Source organism: Fragaria vesca, linkage group LG4 (assembly GCF_000184155.1).
Source record: "Fragaria vesca subsp. vesca linkage group LG4, FraVesHawaii_1.0, whole genome shotgun sequence".
Taxonomy (NCBI): Eukaryota; Viridiplantae; Streptophyta; class Magnoliopsida; order Rosales; family Rosaceae; genus Fragaria; species Fragaria vesca.
Window position 1 is genome coordinate 5411696 of NC_020494.1, and position 22784 is coordinate 5434479.

At 38.0% G+C, this 22784-nt stretch overlaps 3 protein-coding genes across 3 annotated transcripts; 2 read left to right on the forward strand and 1 right to left on the reverse strand.

Moving 5' to 3' along the window:
• Window positions 1-2697: 2697 nt before the first annotated feature.
• LOC101301102 lies at window positions 2698-6430 on the forward strand. Its single transcript, XM_004297921.1, has 7 exons — window positions 2698-3165; window positions 3491-3589; window positions 4282-4705; window positions 4808-5035; window positions 5377-5426; window positions 5642-5699; window positions 5865-6430. The coding sequence occupies exons 1-7, from the start codon at window positions 2698-2700 to the stop codon at window positions 6080-6082; spliced, it is 1545 nt and encodes a 514-aa protein (XP_004297969.1). The 3' UTR covers window positions 6083-6430.
• Window positions 6431-7326: 896 nt separating this feature from the next.
• LOC101301386 (BI1-like protein-like) lies at window positions 7327-8874 on the reverse strand. The gene is made up of 4 exons (XM_004297922.1): window positions 8616-8874; window positions 8394-8507; window positions 7869-8026; window positions 7327-7521 (listed from the first exon to the last, which is right to left on the reverse strand). Exons 1-4 carry the CDS (start codon window positions 8872-8874, stop codon window positions 7327-7329), a joined length of 726 nt encoding a protein of 241 aa, XP_004297970.1.
• Window positions 8875-15070: 6196 nt separating this feature from the next.
• On the forward strand, window positions 15071-19113 carry LOC101295033. The gene is made up of 4 exons (XM_004296522.1): window positions 15071-15496; window positions 15693-15811; window positions 17348-17457; window positions 18591-19113. The coding sequence occupies exons 3-4, from the start codon at window positions 17361-17363 to the stop codon at window positions 18809-18811; spliced, it is 318 nt and encodes a 105-aa protein (XP_004296570.1). The 5' UTR covers window positions 15071-15496; window positions 15693-15811; window positions 17348-17360; the 3' UTR covers window positions 18812-19113.
• The last annotated feature ends 3671 nt before the right edge of the window (window positions 19114-22784 follow it).

A 22784-nucleotide genomic window follows, 5' to 3' on the forward strand; every position in this document is an offset into this window, starting at 1 on the left:
CGTTGCATTTGTATTTTTGGTCCCATTTCATTCAATTCTCCAGATGGATACAGTTCACTGGCTTCCCTTCGGGTCCCTTTCTGCTCCAAATGCCAGCCCTCTATGTTTTCAGACTTGTCACACATTTTTATTTCCTTTTATAAAATCTATTTTCTTTTGTTTTCTTCCATAATATATCTATAATTGAGTAATAGACCTCAAATCTCTATCATGCCTTTCATTGAACTTTCCTAGAAATAAATTTGTATAATGGATATGGAAAGGTATGACCATGTGAAGAAAACGAGAGTCTACCGAAAAATAAATACATACTGAACTAACAACGAGTTACTATTTTAAACTTATCACTACAACTTTATTTGAAACACATAACCAAACATTTCAATTTGGTATCTCTATATATTCAACAATGAGTGTTTCATCAACTTCGATCTTTTCTCAAAGGACAAGTGTATGATCCACAATTTAGTTAGAAAGCTCAAGGTCTGATTAATGCTAAGTAGATGAAGAGAGAGTCTCTATGTCCAATGGGCATCGATAGAACGATTCAAAAACTCATCAACATATCAAAGCTCAATTTAAAGATTAAAAGATATCAGTATTCACTTGGTCAGTAATTGACCAAAATATTCATAGTCAGTCACTATTTAATGTAAATTTAAGGGTGGAGAGAATTATTTTTAAGTTGAGTTATTTTGTTTTCAACCCTTGGATTGGATGTAAATCTAACGGTAACTGACCATGAATCTCTTGGTCAATTACAAAACATGTGAACACTACTGATCTTTCAATACGTTGAAGCTGCTTTTTATTTAAAGTCTATGTTCATAACGATACTTTAGTTTCTAGTAGTAATTCTCAAAACTTATCAAATAGGTACACTATCTTTCTCTTTCGAATTACCTGGCCTTGTATTTTGACTCGTTAAGGGAAGAATGAGAAAAAAGTTACTTCATAATCTTTGTTTTTTTTTATTTGTTTTTTTATGATAGAGAAAATAAAAGAAGAAAACAAGAATGTAGATGACAAATGTAACCAAAATAGAAAATGAAGTGTCAAAGGTGTCATAGTCTCAAAGAGGCATCAGATGATCAGAACAAAAACCGAAGAGTAGAACAATGTATCTTCCCAAATGTTACACATGTAAAACAAACTAACTGCGTTGCTACTGACTCTTGATTGGCCGAACAAAAGATGCCAACCATCGGATTTTAACTTAGCATACAGTAAAATACCCAGAGGCAGCTGATTTGCAACATGTATCTTTCCCTGTTTTCCAATTCCACTTGCTGTCACACTCACTCACCTCACACATAACATAAAATCGCAACCTCAATTATATGTACATTTTCATTTGCTTAAACATTTAAACCATACAACTTTCTAGCCATAAGACATTGATTTCCCGAATTATAATTTGATTATATCGACAACAATTCAAATCACACATCTAAACTTGGAAAAATGTTATGTTTGCTACCAAAGATACAACAAAAAGTTTGAGCAAAATTTGGATTTTCTTTTGATCAAACAAGGGGCATTCATACAAAACAGTTCTGAACATACCATCTTCATGGAGCTATACTAATTAGCCGACACACCATAAGACAAGAAATGTCTTTGTATTGACCATGATAATTCAAATCGCACCTTAAGATCTTAAAAGTTTTTATTTTTGCCAACCAAACAATAGTTACTCTCTCACTTTTATACTATAACAAAAAGCTCAAGGTAACTTTTCTGAATCAAGCTTAAGGTAACTTTGGATTCTCATAGTCACAATTTATGAGCTCAACACATCTTAAAAATCTAAAAAGCAAAAAACATAAAAGATTTTCATTTTACAAAAACTCTAATTTTGTGAAAAAGAAAGAGAAACTTTATTAACACATCCCTAATTACTAGATACATATTTCATACTTAACACCACCTCTTAAATTTCTTGTTTTAACATTTTACTAGATATACATATCCATACTTTCTATAATACCCTCATTTAACATACACAACTTATTTACTAAATACACAACTCATTCACTACATATACTTTTCTAGATCTGCTACTCAATTTAATTAAAAAAAAAAAAAATTTCACATTACTGAGATTTTTCTCAAAATGTTTCATCTTTCCTCGTATTGTTTTATCTCATTGACATATTCCTCGAATTTTTTTTTCCTAAAGGGTTTCACCTTGTTAAAATCTTCCTCGAGGGATTTCCTTTTGTTAACATTTTCTCCCATCAGTTTTCCTCGACAAATTTTCTTTTCAATGAGCCTCTTACTCAAATTGATTTCAAGATTTCTTAAGCCTACCGAATCAAAATAAAACAAGATAATACATCACTAAAGTCCTTAACGGAATTTTCAATAGAATGCTCAATCCTCGCTAAAAATAAATTATCGATTCTCGAGAACCATTGCACAATATTCATATGTGGTGTTAAAATATTGGTACTCGATTCAAGCTAAAAATTAACAAGTGTTTGAAGTATAATAGTTAATATAGACGTCTTAAACAAGATATTTTATTTCAACACTTTTTATATGAATGTATTTTTTGGTAATTTTATGTACCCACAAACTCTTATATAATTTGTATAAAAAAAGATGTGTGTATCTAACATTTTAAAATGTGTTAATAAAATTTCTCAAAAAGAAAATATCCTGTAAATTGAAATAAATAAAAAGCAGTTAAAAATGGCTCAATACGGCTATAAAGCCACGACCTTCCCATTTGTGCAAAGAACTCTCCCTCCTTTAAAGCCCCTCACTTCCTTCCCCTCTTTCCATTTAAAAAACCCAACCCACTCACTCCGACTCCTCCTCTCTCTCTCTCTCTCTCTTTCTCTCTCTCTCTCTGAACCCATGACGGAGCAGTGGCGACCCGACCCGGCCCACTCGTCCCTCTTCCGTCCTCCGGAGACCCCCCGCGAGCCCATGGAGTTCCTCTCCCGCTCCTGGAGCGTCTCCGCTCTCGAAGTCTCCAAAGCCGTGGCCCCTCCTCCCCATGGCCCATCACTCTCCAAGCTCAACCTCAACTCCGACACCACCCCTATCCCCGAGGACTTTGCCGGCGAGCTGGACGCCGCCGTCTCCGGCAACCCATTTTCCTTCGCTTCCTCCGAGACTTCCCAGCTCGTCATGGAGCGTATCATGTCACAGTCGGTAAGTTCTAAGAGCCATACAGTGAAACAGAGTCGAGACAATATTGTGGATTTCTCAGTTTCGTGTTTTCAGCTCTGTTTTGTTTAATCTGATTGCGATTTCTTTGGTCTTGTTCTCTCTTCTTTTTCTTTTTGTTTTTCTCTTTGTTTCTTTCAAGACTTAATTTGGCCTTTCTCTCGTGTCTGTTTCTGATCTCCGGTGGGTTCTTATGTGTTTCTTGTTTTCGGGTGACAAAAATACCATTCTCACTTCAATGTCATCTTGTACTAGTACTACTAATATTTACCAGTAACTCCCGCTTTTGTTTTTGCTCTCTAAACAACAGGAGGCCGTGTCTCCTAGAACTTCAGGCAGGCTCTCTCACAGCAGTGGCCCTCTTACCGACAGCCCGCCGGTCTCTCCTTCCGATAACGATGACATCAAGGTATGTTTCAATGGTTTTGTTGATCATCAAATACTAAATTCCGGTTTTTGGCCGGAAACCGGTGGCCGGAATATGTCTCCGACACGACTGTAGGACAGGGGCAGTTGTGTCTAGGTTTTAAAGCACGAACTGTGTGAGAGACTGACGCAAACTCAGAACCGGTCGAACATAGTCCCCAGCTTTCCCATTAACCAACGCCCCTATTACCAAATCCCTGTTGTCCCTGTTTCCAATGCAAATTAGATTTTAGCTATAATCAAATTTGGTGTTAAGCTACGACGTTTTTACACAAACAGTGTTGGTTTTGTTTTTATTTACATAACTACCACTCTTCTGGTTTTGTACTCTGTTCTTGTTCTTCTTCCACTAGTCAAGTTTGGTCCCCCCACTACTCGATTCAGTTGCAACTTCCAACCCGCACGGCTTGGAGATGACACCAAAAATCTGTTTCTGAAAATTTATTAACCTACCATATCTACTTGTAGACCCAGTTCTTGGTGTTATTCTAGTTTTGGGTGAATGAGTTATGGACCCCCATAACCAAGAGTGGGTGTGTGATTAGTACACTTCATGTTACACTCACAAGTCTCTATTTTGGTGGTTTGATTTTAATTTTATGATTCCCAATTTGGGGTCTTTCAATCAATTGATGATGACCCAGAATGATTTCTGGTATTTTTTTTTCTCTGCAGTATTGTCGCTCTAGCAACCACCACCTCAACAACCAATACCGAGGTGGCGCCAACGGCGGAGTTACGGTGGCTGCTGGGGGAAAGACGGTGGGGAGGTGGCTGAAGGACAGGAGGGAGAAGAAGAAAGAGGAGGCGAGGGCTCATAATGCACAGCTCCATGCTGCTGTGTCTGTTGCCGGTGTGGCTTCTGCCATTGCCGCCATTGCTGCGGCCACGGCCGCTACTTCCGTGTCTGGAAAAGACGAGCAGATGGCTAAAACCGACATGGCAGTGGCCTCTGCTGCGACGCTGGTGGCTGCTCAATGTGTGGAGGCGGCTGAGGCCATGGGTGCTGAAAGGGAGCACCTTCACTCGGTTGTTAGCTCCGCCGTGAATGTCAGGTCTGCCGGGGATATCATGACGCTTACCGCCGCTGCTGCAACAGGTAAAGAATACTAATTTTGTTTGTGTTTGTGTAATTGGAAATATATATTTTTAGCTCATAGAATGACTAATGACATTTGATTCTTGTGGTTTGGGATTGCAGCGTTGCGTGGGGCAGCAACATTGAAGGCCAGGGCGCTGAAGGAAGTCTGGAACATTGCGGCGGTTATTCCCGTCGAAAAAGGGGTCGTTGTAGGTGGAAATGGGGGCAGTAATGGTGATTCTAACAGTAGCTTCAGTGGTGAACTGGTTCCAGAAGAGAATTTCTTGGGCATTTGCAGTAGAGAATTACTAGCTAAAGGTTGTGAGCTCCTGAAGCGCACCCGCAAAGGTATATTCAGGCAGCAACTTTTCTTCACTGAAATTGATGTATTAGCATGTATATCTGATATGAAAGTTGGAAAAAATTGATTTTCTGAGTTCATTTACATGAAATGAACCGATTCTACTTTACTCTAAATTGTCTTTCAATTTCAGTATAGTAAAGCTAGTGAGTTCTAATTGAAAGACATTGCTTTCTTGATAAAGAAAATGCTTTCTTGTTGAGTGAATTTACATGAACTAGAATGAGTCTGCAACTATTGGAGATTGATCACATTAGATTGTTCTTATGTTCCTGTAAAGTCAAGCTACTTGGTACTAACTGTCTTGTCTTTGTTATGATTAATGCAGGAGATCTTCATTGGAAAATTGTTTCTGTTTATATCAACAGGAGCAGTCAGGTAAAGCTCCTATCACTGATAAACTGGTTTTCTTTTAACATTAATTGAATCAATTATTTGGGCATCAATGCAACTTTTCTGGTTATCAATGTGTGAACCTGATGGGATCAAAAGGTTCCCAGCAAAAGAAGAGTAGTATGATGAAAGAATTGGATTAGCCTCTCTTTTTTCTTTTTGTGTTCTCTTTAATTAGATTGGAGCTTCTTTTTGTGCAGGTTATGCTGAAGATGAAGAGCAGGCATGTTCATGGGACCATCACCAAAAAGAAAAAGAGTAAGAGAATTGCTTTTGTCTTTGGCTAATAATTTGATGAGCAGAATGGAGGTGTGGGGTGGGGGTCTGCTTCTATATCTTGGGATTTTCAAAAGCTAGCTTAACAGTAGCACTACCAGATCAAAAGAGTTCGTCTTTAATTCCATCTCCTTTTGATTTTTACAGATGTGGTGCTGGAGGTGATAAGAGATATGCCTGCCTGGCCTGGTCGCCACCTTCTCGAGGGCGGGGAGCACCGGCGTTACTTTGGTCTGAAGACAGTTATGCGTGGGGTGGTGGAGTTTGAGTGCCGGAGCCAAAGGGAGTACGATATTTGGACTCAGGGCGTCTCCAGGCTGATCTCCATTGCTGCAGAAAAGAGGAACAGTAGGCATAGAATTTGATAGTAGTAGTAGTAGTAGTCTTGTGTTGAATGTTTTTGGTATTATGGTGGTGCTTATTATTGTAAAAAGGGTTAAATGAAAGGTATAAGCTATCCAAATTGGCCTTGTTTAGTATTGTGGATGGAGTATATATATTTTGGACTCCTCTTTGGTTTTTTGTAGTGGTAAAGAAAGTGATTGGAAAATGAGATTGAGAGGTAGCAGCACCATGTGATTCAAGTCCTTATTTTAAGACACTGTTGAGGAAAGAAAAGGAGGATCTTGGACTGAAGGCGGTCAAAAATAGAATGGAAAAGAATCTCAGTTTGAGTAAAGAACAAGATCGTAGATAAAGACATTGTCCTCATTTGTGGTTTTTGTTTATTCCTGTGGGGTTTTTTTGCTTTTGACCCCTACTGGGTTTTGGACTTTGTTTGAGATTTATAAGATGCTGTGGATCTTTCTATGATTGTTTTGGTGTGTAATCCTTCCTTGCTGTTTATTAAGTAAATTTGTTTGGATCAAGTGGAATGTTGGAGGGCTTGCGAAATATTAAATTGGCTGAAAATTTGGATCAAGTGGAATGTTGGAGGCTGATCATCAGAGAATATGCTTGAATAAACTAGTGGTTAAGATGATTGTCTGGTCTTAAACCTGGGTATTGTATGTATTGTATACAAATATAAATGGCCTGATAAGTCATAGATTTATCAAGATCCTGTGCCGGAGGCAATATATGTGACAAGAATATGCTGCTTTCCATCATAGCAAGAACTAAGGTTTCATTTCTTTAGAATCCACATAGAGAGAGTCGCTTATTGCCAGTTGTTTAGATGATACTTGAATCGATCAAACTTGATGGATTAGTGTTTTGCTTGTTACTCTCGGTTTTGTATTTCTAATACAATACTGGTTTTGCATAGAGAAAGTATCATTTGACCGATTTCCATCGCAACTAAGCTAATCATAATCATAGATGTTTAAGATGCAATTGAAATGAACTCAAATAATCTATTATAGCAAAAATCACTGCATAGTGCGGTTGTACAATTACACCAAGCAATGGATGTCACAGCAATTAGGCTCTACTCTTGATATTACTCTGAACTGGTAAGTGATGTTACGTACTCTGCAATGGTAACATATAAAAACCGTTCTTATAACCCTAATATTGGTTCGGTTTCGATGCGGCCCCGGCTCCATTTGATTTCGGTTTCTCCGTGTTTGGTTCGCTGTGGTTTTGACCGGTTTTGGATTTTCGGTTCCTAAAAGTCAAACCCTAGAAGAGAAAGAAAAAGCAGGACAATATCGGCGTATATGGAGATAGCTCCCAAGATGTACTCGTCGTAGCTCAGGCGCTTGATGATGTTGTCTGTGTCGTATACAATAAACGCACAGGCCAGAATCGCTCCCAAGGCTGCAAGTGTACACTTCCACCAAGGCCCCATAGGTACGATAAACTGTTGTAATGTCATCCATTAAGAACACAATATTAGACAGACATTTAGTTTAATCAAGAGCTGACTGAACCAAATATGAACCTAACGAAAAGAGTTAAAAATGCTGCAATCGAACACGCATTCATGGTGCCGAAGCTTGCAGTTTAAGGCAGCTCATCGAGCAACTTGTTCCTAAACTTTGAAGGAAAACCGCAAAACATATATGGACATGCTTAGTAGCTTAATGCCTAAACCAAAATGGGAGGGAGGGCATACATGTGCATTTTGTTAGAGCTGATCATTGATTCCTATACGGTGCATTTCCAAATTAAAATGTGCTTATAACAAAATGCTACTGGTGTAATTACCTGAATGAGGGCAAATGTAAAAAGCATGATACATGCAGCAAACAAAAATGGCCCCATGAAGGAGAAATCTGCTCCTCTTTTGACTGCCCAGAATGTGTATAGAGTCAGGGCAAGAAACACCGTCGCCGTCAGAATCACGGCCAGCAAAACAATCTTTCCTGTTACCACCAACAAACTTAAACAGTCACTCCACATTTCCAAATTGGTTACTACATAATAATCCATGTCAAAACACGTACTTTCATTTATATGAATGTAACTTCGAGACTCTGAAAAATGAACAAATTCCACTTTCTTTTCTTAAGAATCAAGAATGACAAATTGTATATCGTGTATATTGTTCCCCTCTCTTCCTCATCGATCACATAAAAGATTCATCACATAGCAAAATCAAGATTGATAATAGCACGGAAGCTCCCTGCATGCATAAGCTAAAAGTTCCCTAAATTTCATAAACTTGGTAACCACAGCAGAGAAACAAAACCAAATAGACGATTTAAAAAGTTAACAGAAATTCATTTTTACCTTCTTTATACGCACAACAAAACCCAATCGTAATCGCCTTAAAAATGGTAAACAAAATAAGCAGCACATAATTCCAAGGATGCTTGTTGTGCAACCACCACAACGAAATAGCAACTGCACCAACAAAACAACACCATGCAACAAATCAAGATCTTGATTTACATAGATATATTAATATCGAGGATGGAAATATATGAATAATGGGTCATATATGAAACTTACTGGCTACAGTAAGGATAATGATGACCACTAGGGTTCCTAAACCGGGACCGGTTCTAAAGAATTTGGGAATGTCCTCGACGGTGACGACGACGGCGGCAACTGCGACGGTGAGAGCCAGCTGGAAGAGGACAATGCTGTAAACCTTGCGGATGAAGGCCCAACGGAGCTGAGGCGTCTCCATTTGATTAGGGTAAAGTTGGCCATCTTTTTGGGCCTCTACGTCGCCACTCTTCATGAACTGTGGTAATCGGAACCCCATTGATTAATGAAGAGGGAGATTAACACAGAAGAGATAGAGGTCAAGGAATTAAGACGACGGATTTGCCTTTTGTATCAGAATTGAGAGATGAGAAAAAAGCGTAGGAATGTGTGGAAATTATTTACTTTTCTACCGTGTCTCCTCGATCTTTTTCACCTATATGTACTGCTGATTTCCGCGTATCTTAGATCTATACATGGTAAAAACGCGCCTAGTCAGTAATTTCCTTTCTTGAGCATGAGTGCCCAACTTTGCGATCGATGATGAAAGCAAGTCTGTTGTCTATTGTCTATTTCCCGGATGTAGTTATTTATGCACAATAGTTAGCGTATACAGACCATTTTAAGCTCATATTTCTCACTTCTCAAGCACCGTAAATAGAATGAGCATGTTATATATATCTTTAAAATGACATATAAACTCTCGAACCTTGAGATTGGAGTTTGAGAGTTTAGGTTTAAGAGTTTACAAATATGGATTTCAATCCACCCATGTTATAGGAAATATGGAAATGATCGAGACAAGTCTTAATCATCAATGAACTTTACAATTGATGATAAAAGCAAGTCTATTGTATATTTTCTATTTTCCGGATGGTAGTTATCTTCGCACAACAATTAATGTATAAATGTCATTTTTCCAAGAAATTTTTCAACGTTACAGGGTGGCAGTATGACGTGTTCATACATTCCAATCAAATATTGACACATGAATTTTATTAAGGAAAAATTACATCAGCTATTTTGTCAAAGACAATTTTAGGTTTGTTGTTGCTTTTTAAACCCTAGACCCTAACCCCTAATCCCTAACCCTAACCCCAAAACCCTAAGCTCTAGTCCAAACTCAACAAAGACCCATGAAGGTCATTTCACAAAAAATAGAAAAACCTTAGTTTATATTTTAGTTATAACAAATACATGTGTCAATATTTGATTGGAATGTAGGACCACGTCATATTGCCACACAAAAATTTCTCTATTTTTCCCAAGCATGGCAAAAAGATTGAGCTTGTTATGTATTATTACAATAATATATAAAGTCTCGAACCTTGAGAGTTTGAAAGTTTTTTTTTTTTTTGTTTTTTGTTTTTTTGTTTTTTTTTGAGAAGATGAGAGTTTGAAAGTTTAGGTTCAAGAGATTACAAATATGGATTTCAATTCACAAACACGCATGTTACATGAAATGAGGAAATGATCGAGACAAGTCTTATCAATAAACTTTAATAATCTGTGAAGTTGCATGTTCCCGTAGCTAGTCTAGGACGAGAAGGCTCAAAATCTTGAATTAGTCTTAGTCATCAATGAACGGATAATGGAATAAAATGGACCCTTCTCAATACTTGGTTCTCAAAATTCAATACATATCTTTTGAACTTTAGTGGAATGAAATAAATTTTTGGGTAAAAGTTATAAATGGTCCTTGTAATTTGAGATCATGGTTACGTTCGCTATCGTGGTTTGAAAATGATTAATTTTGGTCCTCGTCTCCTCGGGTTTTATCTATCGATTAATCATAGTCCAATGATAACATTTTGTTTAGCACATTTAGTGAAGCACGCATGTGTGCGTCACATGTTGAGACAATTTGTCCATAATATAATGAATGAAAATAACCATAAATTCTAACACCCACCATCAGAATAAAGTTAATCGGCGGCATGATTTACCAGATATTTGCATTGGAACTCAACCCTTCGTGCGATTAAGATGTAAAATTTAAAACCATTCTTCATCTATCAAAGTGCAAAAATGACATTAGATTTAAAATTTTATATGGCCTGGTTTGATTCTAGTATTCGATGTTCTTCTTCTCCATCAATTTCATACAAAACTTTGACAATTTGTAAAAGGGTCAAAACTATTATGGGGAAGTGAAAGGACGTGAGAATTATGAAGATTAATTTGATCAACAAGACAAAGAAATAAGGGTAAGATGAAGAAAGAAATTCTTTTAATACGCCATGGCAATTATGCCTACATTCTTGGAGTTCTTCCTTATTCTTAATAATTTGCCTTTTCATTTTCCTTATAATTCTATTTAACTTTTATTTTTTCTGTTTGATAAGGAATGTAGAAAACATAATTATCTCATCATATGATGTCGGCGTGAAAACCTTACTAACGATGTTAGACAAAATGTTATCATTAGACTATGATTAGTTGATATATAAAACATGAGGATCAAAATTAATCATTTTTAAACTACGGTGGCAATCATAACCATGACCTCAAATCACAATGATCATTTACCCTAAATCTTTTGGGTATGAATATCCATCCAACTACGGCAAGGTAGTTGAATGTCTTTGGCAATATGTTAGGCCTTGAAACTTTACGATGGAATGATGTGATATTTCTTAATTCTGAAATACCATTTTCTTCTTTTTCTTTGGTTAGTAGTTTCCCCAAACCTCTCAACCGAATCAACAACAGAATAGCACAAAACATCTCATCATTTCTTAATAGGAAATACTCCATCTTGTCGCTTCATTTCTGGCTTTGCCTGTTTAGATATCAGCTCATATGTACACATCCTCTTTTCGTTCACTGTCCTATACACAGACACACATCGCGTAGTAGGCATCCTTTCATTTGGTATTTTGATATTCTTGTTACAACTTGCGATCACCAATCATTCCAAGGAAACAAAAGCCTGCTTTTCTACACACAGACACACATCGCGTAGTAGGCCATCCTTTCATTTGGTATTTTGATATGGCAAAAGCTGCAAAACGCCGGTCGTTCACGTACGTCAACATGTCCGATTAAACACAGGGGCAACAATATAACTTGGTAATTCAGTTTTCACCAAGCCCACTGAAGAACAAAAATATAGCAATTGGTTCATCTTCTTCGAGCCTCAACAGTCTGATTATTTAACATTCTCTTCTTCATTCCGATAGTACAATCACCACCAACAACCAACTGTTTCCATGACAAGTTAATCTGCTTCTAATCTTCATCCCCTCATAAGGCTAACGCTCATACACGTTTTGGTGACCGGTATGTATTGCACTCCACTTCACATATATTCTGCAAATCTTCAGAAAGAGCCTCAGAAACAGCAAGAGTGAATAAAAAAGAGGAAGACGTGATCAACCTCCTAATTAGTAATACCCGATCACTTTCCACAATAAAGTAATACTTAATCTGTTGATCAAACTCTTTCAGCTATTCCTTCCTAGCTTCCTTTGATCTCATAGCTTCGTCGGAAGTAATGGGACCGACAGCCTCTCTGGCGACATCAATCGAGTTCCGGCCCTCTGCCGCGTGTGGACCCAATCATCATCTTCGTCGACGAGCCAACCTCCGACCCCCGAAATTGACTCCGCTTCCAGCCTTGACATGTTCAGAGAGAGACCTTTCCGGGGATCCTATACTCGACGGCGACGAGACGAGGTGGTTGAGACAGCGGTGGTGGAGGTAGGAGAAACCAGACTCGCAGAAGAAGCTTTCGGCGTGAAGGTAGATGAAGATGGCAAGCTTTTGTAATTGGTTTTCAGGATCTCTCAACTATTTCTTTGGTGGCGGTGAAAGCCATCGGAATCTGATATTAAGGTCTTTAAACGTTTACTATAACGAAATTTTTTTTACCGCTAACGGAATTTATAGAGAGATTTATGTATATGCTCTTAGATTTTGAATCCGATGAATGATATGGAGCCACCTGTTCTGGGCCCACACTGGCGTACGAAACTTAGGCGTAGTCCAGCACTTTCCTTTTGATATTCTCTTTACAACTTGCGATCACCAATCATTCCAAGGAAACAAAAGCCTGCTTTTCTCCTTCCCAGAATGCCTTCAGTGCCGACACAATTGCAATATCACTCGAGCTGTTGAAATTATGATGCTATATGAACCAATTGCAAAGGTTTGCGGATTGGAACTACATATAGAATGCATAATGAAACAAAGTCATGTAACCCACGTTCCCCTAACAACTCATGAAATCCAGGTTCTGATCAGATGATTCTTGTAGGCACATATGCTTAATTAGCGTACTTGGATAGCGTTTAGGCTGGCCATAACCGCCAAACTCACCAGAACCGGAGACACCAAAGTCAAGACAACAACACCAGCTACAGGTAACAGCAAGCCGCTCTGGTCAAACATAGCTAGAACGCGCCCGTACGCGCGAATTCAATACCGCTTGACAGAACAATAATATTGAGGACACCAGTCCCACATCGAAGAAAAGGAGAAATCACCCACACCTTCAACTTATAGATAGTAACTCCCTATCTCAAAATTGACTATGCAATTACTTCTTACCTACTGTTATTCTATTAACATGAATACTGACTTAGGCATTGGAACGTAGAAGACCGCTCCCCCGCAGTATCTTCCTCTAAGCAGCGTCTTGTGTTCTTATATATTGACAGGTATACTCAGCTAAGGATACTTGCATTGCTATTCACATTTAGACAAAGATATTAGGAATTAGGCAGGCCACTAATCCTCTGTATCAACATTGGCGCCGTCTGTGGGAACCTCTGAACAAAAAGTTTCTCATGTAACGTTACCCTGACTACAGATGGAGACAACCAAACGGGACGGTCCGAGCAGCATGACCCTGCCAACGTCTCAAAAACACTGGATTTTTCAATGCCAGCCATAGGCGGAAAGAACGAGGTAACACCACCGTTAACATCAGGAGGCCTGACAACAACGACAGGCGAAGGACGGCCTCCCCCCGATGATTTGGTGATAAAGTTAGAAATAGTGATGCGAGATCTCCAAGAGGAGAAGAAGGCGAGGTTAGCCACAGAGAAAAGACTCCGCCTATTGATTGAGAAAGTGGGAAAAGCGAAAGAAGGAGGAGCGAAAAGTGGGAGCAATAGGAGTGGCACCAATAGTGGCCGCAGCACACATAGACGTGTCGCTCACTGTAGAAGAGCTCAACGGTTAGTGACAACCTTCCTCAATAAGAATACGAGCGCTAATGGAATGCCCAAGAGATGAAAGAAGGCAAAGCCATCATGAGCAAGCCGCTGACGCTGAATGGCTAGAAAGGCTCATGGAGATTGAGCGGCAGTTGGCGTAGCAAGGAGCGCCTAAAGGCCATGGTCATTTGTTCACAGCCTGGACAGGGCTATTCACCAACCGTATCCGATGCTCAACCAGCCCAAAAAATTTCAAAAGCCCAAAGTTGCTAGTCTACTCAGGACAAAGCTGCCCATATGCTCACATAGACAGGTTCAAGAAAGTCACCAAATGTTTTTATTCATGTTTGTTGGCTTATTAAGGATAGTTTAGGCAAAACATAATTTAGTATATTTCTGAACGCCATAGTAGCAGAGATTTACACAAAATCCAGAGATTAAATTTATAAAACACGTTCTCTCTCTCTCTCTCTCTCTCTCTCTCTCTCTCTCTCTCTCTCTCTTGACAAAACGGTGGTGGTTGGTGTTTTTGTACGGCGGCTCTCCCTAAATCATGGTTCTTTCTTCAAGGCCATATGATTTCTCACTTCGGGAATGATGCTAGAGGCCATGGCTTTCAGTGGGGAAGGTTTGGTTGAGGGTGGATGGAAATCTGAGATCCAACCTTTATTAAGGGGTGATGACGCTGGAATCGGATTGGGGGTGAGAAGGACTGGCATCAGTTGTGTGGTTGCAGATCTTGCTCTAAAGAGGGAGATTGGAGCACTCGGTGGCGACGGCGGCTGGGAAACTCCACTGCGTGGTGGATCTCTTGTCTTGCCAGGCGGCCATGAATCAGGATTTTCTCATCTCTATGATGGTGGAGAGGGTAGTGTTGATGTGGATGGTCAGTTTCCGAGATTAGCTATGACGGTGTTGCCAATTTCTGGGGCTGACGATGGCGGCAGAGGGATGGTGGCTACTAGGGCATCATTCTTGGCTCCTCTAGCAATTGGGCTCGTTTGGAGCAGCTAGGGCTTCCCCTTGTTGGGTCTCGGCTGGTGAAGGTGGGCTTGGGCCCTAATTTAGTTTTAGTTTGGTCCAGGTAACTAGTTAGCTTTTGTAGAGTATTTAATAGTTTTCTGCGAAGCCTAATTCACCTGTAAAATAAAAGTGTTTAATCGTTAAAAGGTGGGTGTATTTGGGATTTCTTAGCTTATGCTTTATATAGTACAGGTTTCATAGCTTATGCTTTATCTATTATATGACTTGTGATTCTGCAAGACAAATGTTTTCTGATGACCCCATAGAGGTACGTCGTCTTAGTATTGCTGTGTTCTGGTTTGGTTTAAATGTAATGACCTAATATTTCGAAAAAAAAAAAATGAGATAAAAAAAACACCTCAACATGGTCAAAACACTCAAGGCTAGGGTAAATGTAAGACTTGGGTAAACAATTTTTCCCTCCCCCTCCCCTCTCTACCGCTCACTTTCTCTCCTCCATCCTTTTCCTCCCTCTCTCTCCACGTCCGCCTCGTCGACCCCTCCTTCCCTTCCTCCTCCGCCAATCACCTCTCCTCCTTCATCTCCGCCTCTCGGTACCGACGTCTTGATGGTCATCCTTCATTCAATAGTTGACGAAGGAGAGGAAATCGACGGCGGAAGTCTCTGAAGATCTATCATTTGACAACGAATTCGACGATTACGGCGGCGGTTTGAGTTGTGTGAGGGCTTTCATCATAGATGATCGATGCATTTCCGGTTAGTTTTCTCAGTATTGTTTCTTGCAGAATATGTACTCTTGTTTCATCATTATTGCATTCCTTTGCAACAGGCAGGTAATTTCGCATGTCAGTTGCTTTACCAAGTGATATAGGCTTTTCCATTTCTACTTCTGTTCTTTTGCTTTTGAATTTGACTTTGATAGTTTTATTGGGATTTACTATATTTTTTGCAGGAACAACTTGAGTTCCGGATTACTCTGAATTGTTTATTTTAGAGCCCAAGTCAGTGTTGGCGATTGAATTTCATGAATAAAAGCTTCGATAAAGTGGGAGTGTAATTGTCTTGCTACAGGTATTGCTCTTACATAGATTGTTTGAATAATTTTGTGCTTTAAGTTGTTGATTGTACATTGCCTGTTAAAAGTGGTTAAGCTATAGTTAAGCTATGCTGACACTTCAGTAAACGTTGTGAAGTAAAATCATGCATTTTCTATTTTGGTTGTTTCTTTTGCTGTTAAAGAATCTGTTATGGTCACTTAGCTTAAAGAATCTGCATGAGTTTCTTTGTAGTTTGGCCTGATTTTTCAATTAACTTGATTACATTTCACAGAACTACTTACATGCCAAATCTGGTCTTTTGCTTGATTGCAAGTAAAGCTTCTCATTAAAAGTTTAAGCTGTGTTAAAAAAATTTACTATGTGTTTCCATGTAAGTAAGCTGATGTCTTATTCTAACACAAATTTAACTTCTTTCTATCAAACCTGGGAAAAGTGAGAGGACCATATAGAGTTGTTATCCACATATTTGATCAGATCACGACTCCCCTATTGTTTTTCCACTAAGCTCCAGAGCTGCACATTAATCACCAAAAAGAATTTTAACCTTAGATTCAAATGGATTGAGATGACTGGTCTTTCTTGTCATAAAGGCTTCAACTTTATACTACTAATTCCACACTAAATGCCCAATCCAGTTAAACAAAATTGAATAAATTTGAATCGACTCCTATTATCTCACTTCAAATGGAATCACATTTTGGACTTATTCTTTACTACAGATGCAATTTAATATACTGGTTTTGTTCGTTGACATGCAATTCAACTTAGTCCATATATATTGAGTTTTATAATCACATTAAGTTTTACTTTTATACTACTCTCCCTTGTTCAGAAACAGTTTGATTTTGAATTTTAGTGTCTAATGCTCACTGGGCTTGCTTGTTGAATCAGTTGCATCGGAAAAGTTTTTGTCTTTACTTGAAAGTTTTTGTCTCTACTTGAATATAGATTGATTACAAGTACTTGGCAGAACCCAGTAAAACCCTGTAGTTAAAGGTTCAATTGAGCATTGCATAGAACTATAAAAGTCTTTAATTGTACTTTACCTATGTACACCAATGTTATGATCTGTTTTCGTCTTCATGTTTATAGCTATTTCATGTGATTATTTGTGTCTACTTCCAAGATCAAGTGAATAGTTAGTTATATTTGAGTTATGATTACTGAGCGCAAAGACTGTTACTTTATCATATTTAGGTACAGAAGTACAGATAAAGGAACTGATTCTGAGTTTTTTTTTTTGGCGAAAAACTTATTCTGAGTTTCAGTTGTTTATATATAGTGACCTCACTGACTGAATTGAACTATTACTATGTCTTATTAGATGCATCACTGACTGAATCGCAAGGCAGAGACATGTGCATGGTTTACAACACTGATTAATAGCCCTGATAGAAAAATATATAATCCTGCTCATCGGTTGCTTATGTTAAAGAGCCTAGAATTCCATTGAGTCATCGACTATGATATCTCTCTTTGAAATAGCTCTGATATCACATTGATTTGTTATTATGTTGGTATTGATTATTTTTGTTTGTTTATTCTACAGATTGGAGATAACAATGGCCGGAGTAATAACAAAGTTTTTTACTGCGTCATTGTTCATGTGGATAGCTCCTGTTGCAATATTGTACGGGTATAACAACAATCTGATTCCTGGTAAGACACTGTTAAATTATGCAGCTTTTTGCTATCTTCAGTTGTCCTATGATAATATCTAATTGGTTATTGGAAACTAGGACTGGTTCTGATTTGTGTCTGGTATTCAGTGTTAACAAAAGTTGGACTGAGATTTTTCTTATCTCTATCAATTCTTTTGGATCTTGCTTCCAACTAATGTTACCTCCTCTAACTTCTCATGAAAAGTTGTGATGATTATGATATTTTTTTTTGTTTTTTAGAAACTTTTTCATATAGTGGATCTGTTTTAACTGAAGATGATATGCCATCACAAAATCCAGAGAAGTGACTAGTGTAAAATTTGCAGTGGTGCCATACTGATGTAGGATAGTACTCACGAGTCACGATATTGGCTTTGTTTTTGAAAAAGAATTTGTATGATATTGTATACAGCGATGGAGTCTTTTAATGGGATTAGAGATAGGTTTTGATCTTGTTTATAAGAACTGGATGGCACTATAGATCTGTGGCATGCTAAAGGCTAGTAGAAAAGAGGGGAGTGCAAAGACATCCTATAAGAGGTAGAGAGATAAACATATAAACTATGCGTAGATTTTCATGTAGGACAATAATGCATCATTTGTGACTAATTCCTGACTATATGAAGAGGCTTTTCATATATCTAAGCTTCTTGTAATTTGACACTTAGGCTGGAGACTAGCGTAACCAAGTTCAGTAGCATTTAGAAGTTAAGAACAACCCAGTGACGTGAGAATACCCATTGGCCTTGTAGCCCAAGGCAATGCCTCCTTTTGAGAGAGCTGCTCCAATAATATATGAGAAAGTTGCACATGTCTTATCTGATAATCATGAAGAAGATTTCTAGCTGTGATTTTCTTTTTAAAGGTGCAGGATTCTCATCTAAGGTCAATAGTTCAGAGATCTGTTCTCATGATGATATAGACAATTGTTTGTCAATTGTTATGGTGAGGCTACACTTCCATCCAGACAAGTGGCCTAGTAGTGGCTACATGGATCAAAGGATAACTTCTTTGCATTTGTTTATCTTTTATATTTACTTTGCCTGATTTTGTTTTATGTGTTACTTTGAGATACCTAGATATATGTCTCCTATCTGTTATCTGATCAAGGATGTTATTCATTCAAAACAGGTTCAAGCGACTTGTCTCCTCATACTCTCACACTGTTGAGTGGATTCCTTGCTGTTGTTTCTGTCAATATAGTAATTGCATTCTACATATATATGGCAATGAAGGAACCTTCGGATAAACATGAGCCTGATCCTGCATTTCTTGCTGAGGCCAAAGCTAGCATAAACCAGTCTACAGCTGACGCTGGCAGCTCTTCCCAATCCTCCAAGAAAAATGAGTAAAATGTGGTTTGCCATTTCCAAAGATGCAAGAAAGGGCGCAGAAATTTTGGCGAGCATGGTGGTTTTCATTCTGTCATTTGCTGTTAAACCTGAGGTATGATATTGATATGAGAACCTTCTTCCCAGAAGTGTATTCACTTGGTAAACTAGATGCTACGACTTCACCCTTCATTTTTGAATCAAATGCTAATGTTGGAGGACTTGCACTTGCTTCATCATAATCCGGTCATTAAATTTATAGCTTTTGACATTTGTGTGTAAGATTCTTTCAGACTCATACGGATTGCAGAACTATAGTAATATAGTGGATCAAATTCTAGTGCTAATCACCCTCACAGGATGAGTTAGTATTACCAAGTAATCCCAAAGCCAAAAGGTTTACATCCATCTTCATCTCGACAAGTGTATTGCCAGCAAGCTAACATTCGCTGAACAGAAAAGAAGTACCAGAAGCCTCCAAGTATCCAACAAAAAACGAAGCATTACTGCATCTAGATATATAGATAATTTGAATAATATGAGAAAGTGTTACTCCAACATACTACAAAGGAGCGCCAATAGGTAGTGACTTCAAATTCTATTTACTGGAACAGTGGAAGATATTGAGGGAATCTTAGGATTACTTACAGCTACAGAAGAAATCAAATTGCCCATCCAAAATTTGATACTCATTTAACATGTATCTGACATTAGAAAAAGAAGAGAGAGAGAGAGAGAGAAACTGAGAAACCTACAATTAACAAAGTGATGACTTGGCCTGGTTTCAAAAATGATATATGCAGCTAGCATGACTTTAGTGAAATTTAAGCATGACTTCAGTGAAATTTTCTAATAAATCTAAGCATCAAAGCATTATGGTGCCTTGTAATTTCGTTTCTTACGCTTGAATTTGTGGTAGAATGGCACTTGACTGTTCAGAGCTTCTGTTGTCTAGCAAATATTTGGATCAACATGTGGTGGAGCAAATCCTATCCTATCAACTTTGCATCCCCAATCTCTTATGCGATTCAAGTGCGTCTCTAAATGGTGGTACGATCTCATCACCAGTCCCAGGTTCGTAGCTTACCACCTTTCCCTTTCCAAACACAGCAACTCCTCTCCTTGTGTCCTAAATAATCAAGCGTTTAGTCTGCAAGGGCACAAACCCTGAGGAGGTTTTCTCGTTGCTCAACTTTTTGCCATGAAAAGAACGGTGATAATGAGCTTAGCACCAATCTTTCTAGTGTGGAAGAGCTCTCTATACCTACAAGGGTAGAAACGCTCTAGGTCAAATCGAATGGCATTATGGGTTAGCTAAATGCAAAGACGTGTGTCTATGGAATCCTGCAATTCAAAGTTTTAAACCTCTTCCCCCGGAGCCTTTCCTTCCGGATTGGTCCAAAGTATGTCGTAGTGTTTTGGAGCAAGTTACATATCTTCCATATCATCGACTCTATGAGACTATGGGGTTTGGCTATGATCCCAAATCTAAAGATTACAAAGTCATTGACATTGGATTTTTAGGTTCCGAATTACATGGTGGTCACGATTATTATTATGGACATTTGATTATTTATCCTCCCAGAGCAGTAGTATACGCCGTGACAACTAATTCCTTCCTGGTGTTGCTTACGTAAATAGTATACTTTCTCTCAGAAAAGGGAAAACGAACTGTAGTGAAGGAAATAAAAAGCCAATTTTATTTAATGGGAAAATAGATGTGGGTTATTGATTTTGGAATGAGTGGCATGAATTACAAGCCACAGACAACCAAAAATGGAGGTCACCGGCCAACGTTGTTTTGGGGTGAGATGAGCAAGATTCTAGGAACCTTTATATACTTTTGTTTCGTTTTGCAGCAAATCCGATAATGTAGACCATAATAATATCGGTACTCTACTTCAATATTTTTGCTTAATTTGTAATCGATCTCTATTTCAAAAAATATTGCTTAATTTGTAATCCATATCTATTTCAGAAAATATTGCTTAATTTGATGTGTGAAGCCTTAAACAATGGCCTGCTTCATTTAAGTTTGACAATCGCATGGATAGAATTTATCAATTGCTCGATAATGGCTTGCTTCATTTAAGTTTGACAATGGCATGGATAGAATTTATCAATTGCTCGATGAGAAATTTTATTCACACATTACTACTAAATACACATCTCTTCCTTAATAAACTATCAATTATTTTTTTCACGTTAATGTTTTGCTAGATACACAACCCCAAATTTCCAAAATTATCCGTGTCCACAATAACCATATAAACAATCTTTCTTTTTTTAAAGATTTTTTTATACAAAAAAATAACCGCTTTTTCATCAAGATTGCCATCTCACCCGTTTGACGGGAAACTACAACTTGAGTATTGAGTTTCATGGTCATCTGGTTTCTCCATGTAAGTTCATTGATATCTTCTTGTACTATTATATCCAACAAATGGTTATTTATTTTTAAAAAAAATAACAAAAAAAAAATCAAAGGTTATTATCCCTCTCATATGATATAATCCATGATCCACTATCAAATATCAAGCTACATGGATCGTGAGCGGTCATGAATGAGCAATCTTTTATGCAATGAGAGAAACAATATGTGTACTTGTTTATTTAATTGACATTGTTTTCTTATTTTTGATATAAATGTCTCTTTTGATAATTCAACCTATATGTAAAATCTAAAATTAAGATATAAAAAAAGGATGTGTATCTAATATTTAGAGGTGTGCGAATAAAATTTCTCTACGTTTATTCATCTTCTCTAAATGAAGATGGATGGTTAATAAGAAATAAAGTTCAAAGCATAAATAAAATTTACTTTGTAATTATCCTTTTCATAAACAAACCTTGCTTCTTCTTTTTATTGTATTTTGGTTAATTTGTTGATAGAAGTTGGTGTTTAATGTGTTGATAATATGAAGCTATTCTTTTAATAGTAAACTACATTTTAGTTACTAACTAAATTTCAGTTTACAAATACATCTTTTACACATTATTTTACACATATAAGGACAAAATTTTATAATTAAGGACAAGTTGTTACGTTGTTGACATATATCAGCTACAAATTTACAATTTTACCCTTCATTAAAATTAAAACAGAGTCAATTGAACTAAAAGGGAGTCAATCAAGTAATGTCGACTGCTACTGTTGGCTTCTACTACGTACCAATCAGCCTGCTACTGTCAACTTATACTACCAATCTGCCTGCTACTGCCTACGTTTGCTACTCATCCCACTCTGCTACTGTCGATCAAGTAATGTCAACTGCTATTGTTGGCTTCTACTACCAATCAGCCTGCTACTGCCGACTTATACTACCAATTCGTCTGCTACTGATGACTTCTACTACCAATCTGCCTGTTACTGCCTACGTTTGCTACTCATCCCACTCTGCTACTGCCTACTTCTGCAATTCTCAATCCCAAACTAGTTGCTACTGCAGATCTTGAAGCTGACTGCTACTGTAGATCGTGAAGCTCGTTGTTACTGTCGACCGCGAATCTAGCTACTACTGTAGACTGCGAAGCTAGCTGCTACTACCGAGAAAAGTTAAAAATTGTTCCAACCAGTAGAAAAATGTGCAGATTTTCACCATCTAGCTACTACTATGCAATTTTGCTGTTACTGCAAAATCTAATTGCTACTGTGAAATTTTAATCAGATTCTCCACCATCTAGCCATGAATCAACCTGCAACTAGAGCGTAGATCTTACCAACATATGTGCAGAAATTAGGTATCGATGAGTATCCATCTTCAGACATGTGTGGTGGAGGACGAGATGGAGATCTCCGGCAAAGATGAGGATTTGTTGACCTGAGATTGCTCCGTTGATGTTGAGGCAGTGGCGTCCTTATCGAATCATCATTTTCATCGACATCAAAGCGACATCGTTGTCGTCGAGGCGGTGGCGGCGTCGCCGAGGCATCAAAGCGGCGTCGTCATCCTACACTCAAAGATATACCACTGGATCGTCTGAGAGAGACCTC

Bases quoted from the DNA above. Each gene is read 5' to 3' on its own strand.
- LOC101301102 (XM_004297921.1), top strand. From the start codon at position 2,698: ATGGCTCAATACGGCTATAAAGCCACGACCTTCCCATTTGTGCAAAGA. The intron at 4,706-4,807 runs GTAAAGAATACT...TTGGGATTGCAG, and splicing joins TACCGCCGCTGCTGCAACAG to CGTTGCGTGGGGCAGCAACA. The intron at 5,427-5,641 runs GTAAAGCTCCTA...CTTTTTGTGCAG, and splicing joins ATATCAACAGGAGCAGTCAG to GTTATGCTGAAGATGAAGAG.
- LOC101295033 (XM_004296522.1), top strand. From the start codon at position 17,361: ATGGCCGGAGTAATAACAAAGTTTTTTACTGCGTCATTGTTCATGTGG. The intron at 17,458-18,590 runs GTAAGACACTGT...CATTCAAAACAG, and splicing joins TAACAACAATCTGATTCCTG to GTTCAAGCGACTTGTCTCCT.
- LOC101301386 (XM_004297922.1), bottom strand. From the start codon at position 8,874: ATGGGGTTCCGATTACCACAGTTCATGAAGAGTGGCGACGTAGAGGCC. The intron at 8,508-8,615 runs GTAAGTTTCATA...TTGTTGGTGCAG, and splicing joins CATTATCCTTACTGTAGCCA to TTGCTATTTCGTTGTGGTGG. The intron at 8,027-8,393 runs GTAAAAATGAAT...TGGTGGTAACAG, and splicing joins TTGTTGTGCGTATAAAGAAG to GAAAGATTGTTTTGCTGGCC.